General features: G+C 42.2%; 3 protein-coding genes across 7 annotated transcripts in view; 1 reads left to right on the top strand and 2 right to left on the bottom strand.

Moving 5' to 3' along the window:
* Positions 1-155: 155 nt before the first annotated feature.
* Positions 156-4,803, top strand: dnajc8 (DnaJ (Hsp40) homolog, subfamily C, member 8). The gene is made up of 9 exons (XM_056741299.1): positions 156-251; positions 2,210-2,311; positions 2,406-2,462; positions 2,655-2,721; positions 3,657-3,751; positions 3,836-3,907; positions 4,169-4,260; positions 4,332-4,407; positions 4,490-4,803. Exons 1-9 carry the CDS (start codon positions 183-185, stop codon positions 4,610-4,612), a joined length of 753 nt encoding a protein of 250 aa, XP_056597277.1. The 5' UTR covers positions 156-182; the 3' UTR covers positions 4,613-4,803.
* A 1,831-nt stretch (positions 4,804-6,634) lies between these two features.
* On the bottom strand, positions 6,635-12,077 carry LOC130415270 (zinc fingers and homeoboxes protein 2). 4 transcript variants are annotated; one of them, XM_056740843.1, is made up of 5 exons: positions 11,638-11,894; positions 11,162-11,401; positions 9,298-9,494; positions 7,299-9,200; positions 6,635-7,094 (listed from the first exon to the last, which is right to left on the bottom strand). In XM_056740843.1, the coding sequence occupies exon 4, from the start codon at positions 9,086-9,088 to the stop codon at positions 7,310-7,312; it is 1,779 nt and encodes a 592-aa protein (XP_056596821.1). In that variant the 5' UTR covers positions 9,089-9,200; positions 9,298-9,494; positions 11,162-11,401; positions 11,638-11,894; the 3' UTR covers positions 6,635-7,094; positions 7,299-7,309. The 4 variants fall into 4 exon arrangements, with proteins under 4 accessions (XP_056596821.1, XP_056596818.1, XP_056596817.1 ...); XM_056740840.1 differs by lacking the exon at positions 9,298-9,494; XM_056740839.1 differs by lacking the exons at positions 9,298-9,494; positions 11,162-11,401; positions 11,638-11,894 and adding an exon at positions 11,917-12,077.
* A 1,171-nt stretch (positions 12,078-13,248) lies between these two features.
* Positions 13,249-15,103, bottom strand: part of LOC130415234 (collagen alpha-1(XIV) chain) — a 32,149-nt gene continuing 30,294 nt past the window's right edge. The window contains exon 49 of one of the 2 annotated variants that reach the window (XM_056740792.1): positions 13,249-14,201. In XM_056740792.1, the coding sequence (XP_056596770.1) occupies positions 13,966-14,201 (236 nt within the window). In that variant the 3' untranslated portion in view covers positions 13,249-13,965. The remainder of the gene's footprint in view (positions 14,202-15,103) is intronic. The other variant, XM_056740793.1, reaches the window with a different exon arrangement.

The raw sequence follows: 15,103 nt of genomic DNA, 5'->3' as shown, positions 1-15,103 counted from the left end.
GATTTGAAGACGTCCGGACTAAAAAATTGACGTTTATCTGCATAAAAAACTTTAGATTTCCGTGTATTTGACGTATTTTGTATGAAGATCACCCAAGTTGTTCGAGGCGAAAGGGTCTTTTATGTTGAGGACTTTAATTTTGTGCGTTGACGACTCGCGTGCGGTGACGTCACGGTGGTAAGATGGCGGCAACAGACGGAGGCGCGTCGGGCGGCAGCGGTGAAGACGCGTTTCAAACCTATTATTCAGAGGTGAGAATGAAATAAATAAACACAAAATGACCAAAATTTCAGTTAATAAAACATAACCGATTATTAACACACATAATGAAGCACAGCTGAGACAAAACAATCGAACACGCGCACACACACCCAAACACACACTGATCTCAGGACAGATGCCATGTAATGTCTAATCTCAGGACAGATGTGATGCTTGTGTGTGTCCTGTAATGTCTGATCTCAGGACAGATGTGATGCTTGTGTGTGTCCTGTAATGTCTGATCTCAGGACAGATGTGATGCTTGTGTGTGTCCTGTAATGTCTGATCTCAGGACAGATGTGATGCTTGTGTGTGTCCTGTAATGTCTGATCTCAGGACAGATGTGATGATTGTGTGTGTCCTGTAATGTCTGATCTCAGGACAGATGTGATGATTGTGTGTGTCCTGTAATGTCTGATCTCAGGACAGATGTGATGCTTGTGTGTGTCCTGTCATGTCTGATCTCAGGACAGATGTGATGTTTGTGTGTGTGTTTCATGTGTCGTCTGATCTCAGGACAGATGTGATGATTGTGTGTGTCCTGTAATGTCTGATCTCAGGACAGATGTGATGCTTGTGTGTGTCCTGTAATGTCTGATCTCAGGACAGATGTGATGCTTGTGTGTGTCCTGTAATGTCTGAGCTCAGGACAGATGTGATGCTTGTGTGTGTCCTGTAATGTCTGATCTCAGGACAGATGTGATGCTTGTGTGTGTCCTGTCATGTCTGATCTCAGGACAGATGTGATGATTGTGTGTGTCCTGTAATGTCTGATCTCAGGACAGATGTGATGCTTGTGTGTGTCCTGTAATGTCTGATCTCAGGACAGATGTGATGCTTGTGTGTGTCCTGTAATGTCTGATCTCAGGACAGATGTGATGCTTGTGTGTGTCCTGTCATGTCTGATCTCAGGACAGATGTGATGTTTGTGTGTGTGTTTCATGTGTCGTCTGATCTCAGGACAGATGTGATGTTTGTGTGTGTGTGTTTCATGTGTTGTCTGATCTCAGGACAGACGTGATGTTTTTGTGTGTGTTTCATATGTTGTCTGATCTCAGGGCAGATTTGATGTTTGTGTGTGTGTTTCATGTGTTGTCTGATCTCAGGACAGACGTGGTGTTTGTGTGTGTGTTTCATGTGTTGTCTGATCTCAGGACAGACGTGATGTTTTTGTGTGTGTTTCATATGTTGTCTGATCTCAGGACAGACGTGATGTTTTTGTGTGTGTTTCATATGTTGTCTGATCTCAGGGCAGATTTGATGTTTGTGTGTGTGTTTCATGTGTTGTCTGATCTCAGGACAGACGTGGTGTTTGTGTGTGTGTTTCATGTGTTGTCTGATCTCAGGACAGACGTGATGTTTGTGTGTGTTTCATGTGTTGTCTGATCTCAGGGCAGATTTGATGTTTTTGTGTGTGTTTCATATGTTGTCTGATCTCAGGGCAGATTTGATGTTTGTGTGTGTGTTTCATGTGTTGTCTGATCTCAGAACAGACGTGATGTTTGTGTGTGTTTCATATGTTGTCTGATCTCAGGACAGACGTGATGTTTTTGTGTGTGTTTCATATGTTGTCTGATCTCAGGGCAGATTTGATGTTTGTGTGTGTGTTTCATGTGTTGTGTGATCTCAGAACAGACGTGATGTTTCTGTGTGTTTCATATGTTGTCTGATCTCAGGGCAGATTTGATGTTTTTGTGTGTGTTTCATATGTTGTCTGATCTCAGGGCAGATTTGATGTTTTTGTGTGTGTTTCATATGTTGTCTGATCTCAGGGCAGATTTGATGTTTTTGTGTGTGTTTCATATGTTGTCTGATCTCAGGACAGACGTGATGTTTGTGTGTGTGTGTTTCATGTGTTGTCTGATCTCAGGACAGATGTGATGTTTGTGAGTGTCATATGTTGTGTGATCTCAGGACAGATGTGATGGTTCTGGTGTTTGTGTTGTAGGTGAAACAGATCGAGAAGAGAGACTCGGTTTTAACCTCCAAACAGCAGATCGACAGGTTGCTGAGACCTGGTGCTTCATATTTTAATCTGAATCCGTTTGAAGTGAGCGAGATTCATTCCTGTTTTACTTTGTTTACATCTGTGATGTCCAGATGGAAAATGAATGAAAGACAAACAAACGTGTGTTTCTGTGCAGGTGCTTCAGATCGACCCTGAAGCCACAGATGAGGAGCTAAAGAAACGATTTCGACAGGTGAATTTCAAAAATAAACTTGATGTGTTGTTTAGCTTGTTTAGCGTTATCTCTTCAATGGGCTTTAGAGTATAAAAGCAGGCTTCATACATCTATTCTGTGTATTTCCTGTAACAACATCTGCTGCTGTGCATTTGAACCCAGAGAATGTTTATGTGTCTCAAAGCCGTCTGACTGTCTTTCTGTTCTCAGTTGTCAATCCTCGTCCATCCAGACAAGAATCAGGATGATCCCAACCGGGCGCAGCTGGCGTTTGAAGGTAAACAGTGATGTCATTATTCAGGATGCAACATATGAAGAGTTTATTTGCAAAAACAGAAAATCATATTTTCTTATTATGTTTTTGTGTCAGTTAGCTGTATTTGTCTTATTGTTACTTCACCAAAACAACCCAACTGCAGTTTGATTGATATTACTTGGAATGCACAGTACAATCATGATTTTTATATTTTAAAGTCTGTTTTACATTTTTTCAACTGTTTTTGCAAATGAACTCTTCATATACTGTACAGCCCCAGAAAAAAAACTCTTTTTGAATATCACTTCAAACGGGCTCCGTGCATCAGCATCTCGTGACGGACATCAGATGTTGTCAGAGGTCGGGATCTAAGTTTCCCTATGAATTCTAAAATGAATAAAAAACATATTTAAACCACGACAGAGGAAAACCACATTTCTGTCAAAATGTACTTTTGATAAACACTAGCAGCTGTCAAAAATTGAGAAGAAAATGCGTAACGTGATTCATGTAATCAGTGGAATAACGGCTGGTTCTTTTGACCACAGCTAGTGTTTATTACAAGATTTGACGCAGATTTGGATTTCCACTGTCATTGTTTAGGTCTGCTAAGTAGTTTTAGAAATGAAACCGGAAACTAATATCTTGACCTCTTACAACACAGGAAGATGTTCACTACGCCTGTGCACAGAGTCCATTACTTCCAGTCTTTGTAAAAGTACTTTATATAGAATTATTTGTGCATGTATTGATCATCTCTCAGTCTTTCACATTGCTGTTGGATGACTTTGTCATTCCTGAGGTTTGATTCTGCACACACTGGACGGAAATTGACACATGCATAATGAAGTTATACAGTGAGACAGCTGGTGAGGCTGTAAAGTGTGAGAGAAAGAGAACACAAGCTACATCTGTGGATGTATTTAAAATAAAACTGTGTGTGTGTGTACGCTCAGCGGTTGATAAGGCCTATAAGATGCTGCTGGAATCCGATCAGAAGAAGAAAGCTTTAGATGTGGTTCACGCAGGGAAGGAGTATGTGGAGCACATGGTGAGAGAAACATCTGAACACTTCTGGTCCCTGTGTTTAATTCATGACGATGTTTATGTGACGTGATGATATTTAACTGCTCAGATGGCCCAAAAGAAGAAGCAGTTGAAGAAGGACGGGAAAGACTCAGTTGTGGAGGAGGACGACCCTGAGCTGGTATGATTTACTATGTAGGGCTTTGTTAGTACAACATTTTATATTGGTGGAATTCTTCATTCTGATTGGTCAGTGACATCATACAGTGGTCTAAAAGTGCCACTTCACGGCCAAAAGTGAAATGATATTAAGCACGAAAATTGGTACTCATAAACCTGACCTCAGGGCTCATTCACTCAGATTCGTTCTAAAGCAAGAAAACTTCATAACGGCAGAATGTCTAGAAATACGGACTTGACCGGATGTGTTGTGTGTTTGTAGTTCAGGCAGGCGGTTTATAAACAGACCATGAAACTCTTTGCTGAGCTGGAGATCAAGAGAAAAGAGCGAGAAGCAAAGGATATGCATGAAAGGTAAGACACACACATTTGTGTGTTTAGAGCATCCGCTGTGATTTAAACCGATTGTTTGTGTTATGTTACAGAAAGAGGCAGAGAGAGGAGGAGATTGAGACGCAGGAGCGAGCGAAGAGAGAGAGAGAGTGGCAGAAAAACTTTGAGGTTCACCTTAAACATGCGCTCTTGAGGACTATCTGGTTTCATTCAGGTGGAAAGATGGACGTGTTTTTTCTGTCTCTTTTAGGAGACCCGTGATGGACGTGTGGACAGCTGGAGACATTTCCAGGCCAAAGGAAAAACTAAGAAAGAGAAGAAGAACCGAACCTTCCTGAAGCCGCCCAAAGTCAAAATGGAGCAGCGAGAATAAGACCCGCTTCTCTTCATTCTGTACATATTAGAATTGTGATTCATATGTAGTATACAAGAAAAGTCATAGCATGATGTTGTTGTTTTTCTAACTCGTTTTATTTTCTTCTGCAAATAAACATTTGTTTGTAGATATTTGCTGTTGTTAGTTTTTTAATGTTGTCAACAATTAAACTTTTGTTCCTGGTCTGAGCTTGTTTTGTATTTAGCTGAGTTGATGCTTTTTGATGTATTTTCTACTAAAGCATCTGTGAGATTTTGTGTAGAAACGTTTCATTAAACACATCTTATGCAGAATGGGTTATAAACCTGTTTAAAAACTTTTAAACGAGCTGAACTTATGTGTGATTCCTGCAGGTGGCGCTTTGATATCACAAACGACATTAATACACACCGCACGATGGCAGCACGTGATCACTAACATAAATACACACACACGGTCTGGACTGAATTAACGTTGCAACAAAACAACAATCATGTTACTAAGACAAACAAACGATGCACAAAGAAACTTTTGTTTTTCTGTTTAGGAAAATGGCAAAATCTGAACACTTGCACGTTTAGGGACTCTTGTTCGAGTTGTGCACGATGAATACAAATCTGGAGCATCTGGAATTTACCGAAAAACAAGAAGATCTTTTCATATCACTTATTATTTAACATCTTGGTCTCGGTCAGATAAAACGCCTCTTGATAAGACGTCAGTTCAGTGGTTTCATCATTGATCAATACCTGAAAAAACACAATTAATGTCTTGAACACTACAAGACTTTAATTAGATTTTGTTGAAAGTTTCAGATAGAAACACACAAACTGATCAAATCTGCAGACTGACACAGACTTCTGAAACAAGTCCAGACTGAAGATCTGAGCAAAACTCTTGTAGTGTACTTCAGCCTTCAGTTGTGATGTTGTGAATAAATAAGCACATTTAGTCAGTCTGTTCTTTGTTAATGTTGCAGAAAACTGGACTTCAGTTTCATTGAAATAACTCCCCGTTGTCAACATTAGATCTCATTTTCTGACAACAGTCTCCTGTGTTTCCTATTACGATTTCCATGTTGAATCATGTTTTTTTCTTGATTATAGGTTAGTGTATTTTGAGGGTTTCAACATTCTGTGAAGGGTCTAAAGACACATAATTCTGACGCATTTAGAGTCATGTTTACGATTCTGCACTCCTCCTGTAAACAGATTCATTTCAACAGAATATATATCTCTCTCTCTATCTCTCTCTGGTTCAGTCTCACAGATAAGTTATTAAGATAAAAAACACATTCTGGACGTTTGTGTTCTTCATCTGTTAGTCACTTTTGACAAAAACATGTGTAACCCACCGGACACACACATATTTGGTTCTTGAATGTTTGGACAATAAAGTTAAAGTGTGTGGTCTGATGTGAATGACAGACACATGTAGCGTCTGATAACACTGATTGGAGCTCTTACAGTAGTTCAAACATGACAAGAGTCACGTGACTGTGTGTTTCTCAGTGATTCTTCAGCTGTATGTCTGCATGTCACTCCAGTGTTCACACGACTCTTTCATGGTTATTATCTGTCACACACACACACACACACACACACACACACAGATGTCTGAGGACAGTTATACACAACAACTGCAGCGTCTGACCTGTTTTCCAACACACACACACACACACACACACACACACACACACAGAGAGAGCTTTATATAGGTAATGTGAGGTCACAGTATGTAACAGAACAGACGTCTGACCTAATTTATACCATATCTCACTGCTAACACACACAGAGAGAGTGAGAGACAGAGAGAGAGAGAGAGAGAGAGAGAGTGAGAGAGAGTGAGAGATCTGCTTTATATAGGTGATGGGTAATGTGAGGACACAGTATGAAGTCAGACGGCAGCGTTCACTTCACATGAGGACACTAATCTTTGGTCACTTTAGAAACTATAAGTCTTAGACGTCTATAAGTGTGTAACATGTTGTGATGATTTTAGTGTTAGTACAGAGTTCTTTAAAGAGGAGTAAACTACATATGAACATCATGCTTTTACTTTATTCCACACATCAGCAGATACATACAAACACAACAACACAACACAACACAAGCACATGAGATGGACTGTGTGTTATTTGACCAACACTTACAAAACAACATTGATAGTGTGTGCGCACATGTGTGTGTGTGTGTGTGTGTGTGTGTGTGTGTGTGCTTCAGAAGTACATCCAGACTGTCTCATGTGTTGTGAAATGGGACTGATTGTGCACATTGTCTATATAGTGAACAATAGAGAAGATGTTCCCTCACTAAAACTTGCTCCTTTCCAAAAATGTAACAAAATTTCCCATTCAATCGTTCAAAATACACATTTACAAGAATCAAACTGTAGATACATGAGTCCAGGTTTGGCACAACATCAGATCATCCACACAACACTCACACATCTGATAAGAGCCATGAGCTGTTGTGTTTGTGACAGCATCTGCATGTCTCACCTGTGGACAGAAAAACACAACAGCTCAGAATCTCTCGCACATCTACACCACCAGATGAAAACATACATGAACAACTGACGACGAACAAAACACATTTAATGACACACGTATAGGATTCCCTCAAGATGTTCACGTCATCAGTGGTGTGTCATGTCACGCTTTGAACGCCATCAACAGTCTATAAAAGTAGTGAAGAACACTCACCTCATCTTCAGCTACAGCATTACACCTCCACAGACACCCGCCGCTCCGCCCAGAGCTCCTTCACCAGCGTTCACGTACGGCCAGCGTTGACGGGACCTTCTGTTGAAGCGCTCTTCTTCTGTGACTGAGCTGTTGGCTTTGACGTTCTCCTCTGTGAGCAGTTTTCCCCTCGAGCATCCTTTCCGCTCTCCAAACATCTCCTCCTGTCCACTCGCCGGAGCCCTGAACCCATAGACGACGTCTGTGTGAGCAAACCCTTTGTGCAGCTGGACAGGCCATGGCGTTTGGACGCACACGTGTTTGAGCAGACTCATGGACTCGCTGTGAGCAGGACTGTGTTTTCTACAACCCATGGAGTTCAGCAGGGCTTGCTCCAGATCATCACGAAGCGCTCGTCGCTCCAGGAACCAGCTTTCGATCTCCTCACTGGACAATCCGCTGGCGATGGTGAGGTGGTCCACTTCATTGAAGGATGGGAAACTGTTCCTCTGAAAACTCTCCTCTAACAGTTGCATTTGTCCAGAACTCTTGCCCTTCACTCTCTCCAACAGAGGAAAGTGAGCAGGGACGGAGCGCTCTCTCACGTCATTCTGACTGCTGGAGCGTGTGAATGTAGATGGCGGTCTGGATGACTCTGCAGCGTCTGGGAAGAGAGGAGATTGGACGACTGCTGGTCTGCTGACATGGGAAGGTAAACTCATATCACTGCGCTTATCTGTGTAGGAGTTCATTAGCTGAAGAACAGCAGATCTTTTTAGATTGGTGGACACTAGCGGTGTCATAGGAAGTCTTGCTGGACGTTCCACACATATCTTCTCTTTAGATGGAACCGTCAGCGCTTTCTCCCAAGATGCAACAGCAGGAATCTTAAAATGTGAGGCGAGAAAAGAAGCGGAGCTGGATCTTTTTCTCTCTGTGAACACAGGAGGGGCTGGAGATGGCATCATAAACAAGCTCTCACACACGCTCCGTTCGATGTCTGACGTCAACAGAGGTGTTTGTAAAGAAAGTGTCCGACTGCCTGCTGCTCCAGTCACATGACCATCAGACCGACTGAGTTTGTGTGGTGAGGTGTGCCGAGGAGGCCATGCACAGCCATTGAACAGCGTCTTACGGGCTTCTTCAACCTCTTCAGGTGACCAGGTGATGCCTTGTTTCAGACGCTGCGTGGTGAACCAGACTCTGATCTGTTCTTCAGGGTGTTTTGAGTCAGCTGTGAGCCACGAGAGCTCTGTGTGGGTGGGGTAAGGGAATCTGTTGAAAGAGGCCATGAGCGCCGAGTTGGCGTCGAGATCTGGATTGTACTTGTTGGTGTAAAGAGGAACCGCCAGTGTTGGAGTTGTGCTGAGGTCAGGAGGTCGCCGTAACAGAGGTGTGACGTGGCACATGGGTTCTGGAATGATGATTGTACCATTTACAGTCACTGCTCTGATGTCATCCTTCAACATCAGACTCTCTACAAGACTGTCCACCTGTGCTTGATCACGTGGCGGGTCATCTCCTGCACCCTCAGGTTCCTGAAGAACAGATTCATTCAGTGTGATCTGCTTGAACCTCCTGTCTGGATGTTGTGTTGTGTGATGATATGAGAGCATGTCAGAGTCGGTGGCACTGAAACTGCAGACGCTGCAGCGGTAGAGGATATGAAAAGGTCCTTCAGATGGAGAGGAGTCCTCATGCTCTCCAGAGTTGTGTCGGTTTAGCACGAAGAAGGAACTCTGCTCTTCATCTTTAGATGATTCAGCTGCAAGAACCATACACGGGACGAATGACTTCCTTCGACTTGACATGATGGGTATGATGATGGAGTTTAGTGAGGTGAGGGGGGGTCAGGGTGAGGGTCGGGACACTCCCTCAGACGGGGAGCATCAGCTGTCAAACAGATTTTCATGAAGATCTCACCTGCACACAGAGAACAAATAAAGAAAACATCAGGATTAAATCACATCATCATCATCAAATGCTGTGGTTGTGCTAGAAGACACATGCTTACACATACCCAACATCCCATGAATAAAAGATTCCATCCTCCCTCTACTGAAATGACATTAAAGTTCATCTGAGTCATGCTTTTATTATTCAAGAGTTTTTGAGAGAAAAAAGGCTTTAGCTCCAGAAACTGACTTCTGATGATCAACACGATGAATAACACAAGAGACGTGAGTTCAGTTCTACACAGAGAAAGACGAAACACAGCTAGAGAGAGAAAAGTGAGGATGCTCAGGTTCTTGTCAACATGTGAAAAATGTGAAACAGGTTTGTATTGATTTGAAATGAATCACAGAAGTTTGAGCTCAAATAGAGACATGCTCAAGGTCTGCAGCGCGTGCACACACAAACACACACATGCAAACACACACACACAGGTGTAATTTCTGAGATAATCAAAAATGAAACCCACACAACTTTGAAGATGACATGACACAAAATGTGTGTTTGTTTGTATCACTTCAGCTTGTGATTTAAAACTTTGGTTTTAGTGAAAAGTGAGTCAAATGATACACATGATCATTCAAGATCCAATACAAAACACACAAGTGCCATCAGAAGCTTGAGGATAACCCGTCTGTGTCAGGTGTGTAACATCAATGAAACAGACGGAGGGCGACCCGGCGAAGCCTCTTGGCGGCGCATGATGAAGAATTTTAATATGAGCTGTGATGAACACACGGCTGCTGGAGGAGAGAATAAATTGCTTTTCTTTCTCTCCTGATTAGAAATGTAAAAATGTTAAGCCAAGCTTCATTTCCATCTCGTTGTTATGGCAACAGTGAGTGTGTGACAGCCCAGTGATGCTGTATGTTCATTAATTACAGCGGCCTGACAGCATCCAGCACAGCAGGGAGAAACATACGTGTGTGTGTTTAATTAGACAGGCGTGCTGGAGGAAAGTCACCCGTGAATGTGTGAGTGATGAGCCAATCACAATCAAGACTGCTGGAATGCATGAGATGCATGAGACTCCGGCACGGTCCTGGAATGATACCACACACACCTGCACACACCCGCACACGCACACACACAGCTGCTGTCCAACTGAATACATGGCACTTCACTGTGTGGCATCATTGACTCCAGCTCATGTCATTCTGAACCCGCAACATTATGTCTCAGAATCACACAAAGCTGTTGTGTGGTGTTATAAAGCACACAAATCACACCAGCAAAAAAGAAAGACACTTTTATGATAATTCACTTTCATCATGGCTTTGAACACGTGTGAACTTAACTATCATTTCAACATGGTTTAAAATCTGAAATCATTCACATCAGACTCATTCTCATATCAGTTCTCCCTCCAGACTCTACACACTGTTACCATAGCAACCGCTGCCCAGCCTCAGGTGAATGAACATCAGACTCAGGTACAAAACTCAACTAAAGCTTCAGTTTCAATCACTGTCGTAACTTCACCACCATAAACACTGTCAACACAACACAACTCTGATCATTTCAAACTATACAATAACAGCAAGATTTTAACATTTAGAAACATTTCTCTAATAATATGCAACTTAATATTGATGTTATCTAGAATCAAAGGAAATCTAACAAAGATGACCGACAGGAGTCTTTTTTGAGGTCCATTTGAAAACACTGGAGTGACATAAACAACACACTTCATTCACGTCTCATGTCGGCTTCATTTCACTTGATTCAAGAGTTCCTGTCTGTGAGCCCCGCCCACACATCCACACCCAATCAGACAGGAATTCCATCTCCAGCCAAATTCAATATTCACTTGACACCGCGCGCGCGCGCACACACACACCTATAAAAACCCTCAGTCAGTGAGAATTCAACATCTCTTCATCTGTTACTCTGACTGACAAAATGTGTGTGTGTGTGTGTGTAGTCCTTACCCTAGTGTAGCATGTAATCCTGACACAGCGTCTGCTGTACTTTTGTGAATCTTGTGTTACCTTGGAAACGTGTGACGGCAGATTTATGTGACTGACTGACGACAGACTCCAGCTGAGTATTACTACTCTCGCGCACAAGTGTGCACCTGTCTGACCTTCTGAGCGTGATTGGTCCATTCAGCAGTGACATCATCATGATCATTATTTATCAGGACAAGTCAACATCACTTCATTCATTCTCTAAACGGACAATATTTGAGAAAAACGGAATTTAATTATATGATGATGTTTGAGCCTTTGAAAGTTAAGACCGTTTTTATGTGTTATATACTGTATATTTTTGAATGGAAGATAATAACATTTCTACAAACATTGTTTACTGTAACTAACCTAAAATAAGCGCTTCTAGACAGACTGACCAATCACACTCGGTGTCTGATTATACACGTCATGCACAGAAAACAAGCATCACTTACATCATGAATCATGTGTGACAGATGTCATGTTCAATAACGAATGAATGAGGCTCGTGTCACCGAACATCATCTATACACACACACACACGCTCGTGTTTAACGGCTGGAGCTCGTGAGGACAGAAGTGATGAACGGCTAATCGGCTAGCGGCGTGAGCTCAGAGTTCGGGTCCAGCGGTAGCGCGCTCGCCGGTGGCGGGAGGCGCGAGCTATTCCTCTCGCTAAAAACTTTTCACGGTCGGTCCTGAAAGTAACAGTAAGTTAAAACCGCGATTCTTACCCTCTATAAACTTGCCCGCGTAGCGTCATGACGTCCCGGTCGCGCTCAGAGAAACACCGGCAAAACCCAAAGACGAGAAGTGAGGGGGGAGTCGAGCACGGGAAATCTACGAGAACCGACACGTGAGCGCGCGCGTCAGAGCGTGCGCAAGGGGTTTCATTCACACAGTTTGAACCGGTTAATGCCTCACTATAAACACCGCGGTATTTCCATCGACATTATTCTCCTGAATTCCATCAATCTACGAAGACATTTATTTAACAAACTGCCATCAGTTGTGATTATTTCTGCTCAAAAAGAGAAAAGACGCGACAGCAACTATTGATCAGAGATTACATCTGACATTTAAATAAACAGGTTTGATTCAATACCCTTGTAGTGACGTTTATCAGTGACGTTGTCCATCGGTGTGTTTAGAGATATTACGAACTAATGTTCAGATTCCATTCAAGAACACACACCAGCAGGTGTTTTATTTGACTGCTCGGTCAGTATTTGGTCAGATGCAGTTTTTCTTTAAATCTCGTGTCATGCGCATGTCTGTGTGATGATTGGGTTTAGATGACAGAATATATCATAAGACTGAGATCAAATCAGTGGAAGTCTATGTAATGTCCCCACTTGCACATGTATTTGTTATTATAAGAACACCATTTATTTTGGTTTTAAAGGACATTACATTAATATTGGGTGATAAATGTCTGTGTGTGTGTTGTGAGTGATATAACGCCACACAGGCAGTTTAAGTGAGTTTATAGCGACATCTGTTGGTCAGAGGTAAAGTCTGCATGTCACCTGACACACTTCACCAGCAACTCACTGTCTTATTTACATTTACTTTAATGACCGTGTATGTGCGTGTGCGTGAGCTAATTTTAGTGTCTCGTGAAGTATTTTAGCATTGAATTATTTCTGAATCTGATAGCGATTTCTACAAACATCTCGTGTAAAAGCTTCATTTCCAACAGCAGATGATGTGGTGTTGCGGTGGTGACCCTGAGGACAAACCTTTGCACTTCATGTTCGTCCCTGTTTTAATCTAAACCTCTGTGATCAGAAACATCTGCATTCACTCAATCTGATGTCCAGTTGTCTGGTGGTTAGAGTCTTTATCAGAGGGCTTGATATGAACGCAGACTGAAACATGATTTTCACTGCTATTCTTATTGAAAATGTAACAGGATAATTTTCACACATCTGGGTTTGTTCATAACAGAATGTTAAAATGAACATGTATGTGCTTCTGCTAAACCTGTTAAAACACACACACACACACACACACACACATAAAGAAACAGATTTCAAGAATGTTAAACAATCCCTTTGTAATACTTCAAGAGTAAATTCATTTTTTTAATTCAAAGTTTGGCAACAAGAAGGCAAAGACCGGACAAAAACAGCATAATTCATTAAAACATATCAAATCATTCCATTATAAAAATACAGAAATACTTGATGTGGTGAGAATGTTTGCCCACTGTGAGATTTAAATCATGTTCAGTAATAAAAATAAACACTTTATGAAGCTAAATAAATATTCTGTATATTATAAAAAGGCATCAGATGATAGCTTATTAAGAGGGACTCTGACCGTTAATTATACAGACACATTCAGTCATCAAACTCACTACAGATCAAAAATACATCTTAATATTTACATGCATTCTGAACCATCTTTGTTTTCTTAGGAACTGCGTTTATAACTAACAAACATTGTAATCAAACAGATTCAAGATTTAATGCAAGAAAAAAAACATAAAAAATGTCAAAATGTTGTGAGCACATGTTGGCTAAATCATGTAAAGAATGTCATAATTCTAAATCAACAACATTAACCAATTTCAGAGGATGAAAACAAACATTTTGTGATGTGATGTGACGTCTAAAGATCTGTGGTTCAGGTGCACATCATCTAACTACAAAACACAGCTTAGCTTTACATCTGCAACTGAATCATCCAGAGAAACAGAGAATGATTTAAAGATGCTAAAGTCTTCACTTTGTCTTGTAAACATCACGCCACACATGACGCTTTCTCTGTTGCCGTGGTTACGACAGGTTAGAACGCGTGTCGCGGCGGCGCCCTGCGAGGCTGCGTGCGTGGCGCTGTATCCCAGGCGAGCGCAGCTCCTCTACCTCACGCGTGATGACGGGATCGTCGGGCTGGACGGGTCGGGGCTCGGGATAGTTGGGCTGATAGTAAGAGGCGTAGCTGCCGTACGGGTCGTCCTCTTCCGCTTCACCCTCCGGTCCAAACGGCTGGTACGAGCTGGCCGGCAGCTGTTCTACAGGCACATCTCTGTCAGTCAAAAGCCCTTTCTGACCCACACAACGCATGCAAGCAGCACAGTCACAGCTACACTACACTACACTACACTACACTACACTACACTACACTACACTACACTACACTACACTACACATCCGGAATCAAGCACAGATCAATGACAAGCACACAATCGCTTAATTGATGGGTGATCTTTAAATCATTTCCACAACAAAACTTCATTAAACTCAACATCACACTCACACTAGACACAACACTACACTACTACACTTACTGTACAAACAAACTTTCATAGGTGTCAGTGAAGAGTTTATCTAACACATCACAGCTGAAATAATCTCCTGCAATCCTGTAAACATGTCATGAGACATTAAAGCCTTCAGCAACATATTCATGAAAAATAGTGTCAAAATAAATATACAACAAACACAAACACGCACGCACGCACTCTCACACGCACGCACGCACTGTCACGCACTCTCACGCACTGTCACGCACTCTCACGCACTCTCACACACTCTCACACACTCTCACACACTCTCACACTCTCTCACACACACTCTCACACACTCTCACACACTCTCACACACACTGTCACACACTCTCTCACACTCTCACACACTCTCACACACTCTCACACACACTCTCACACACTCTCTCACACACTCTCTCACACACTCTCACACACTCTCTCACACACTCTCACACACTCTCTCACACACTCTCACACACTCTCTCACACACTGTCACACACTGTCACACACTCTTCCACACTCTTCCACACTCTCTCACACACTCTCTCACACTCTCTCACACAGTCTCTCACACACTCTCACACACTCTCTCACACACTCTCTCACACTCTCTCACACACTCTCACACACACTGTCACACACTGTC

This window comes from Triplophysa dalaica, chromosome 25, assembly GCF_015846415.1.
Source record: "Triplophysa dalaica isolate WHDGS20190420 chromosome 25, ASM1584641v1, whole genome shotgun sequence".
NCBI lineage: Eukaryota > Metazoa > Chordata > Actinopteri > Cypriniformes > Nemacheilidae > Triplophysa > Triplophysa dalaica.
The sequence above is the reverse complement of the archived record's forward strand: the minus strand, read 5'-3'. Positions and strand labels throughout refer to the sequence as shown.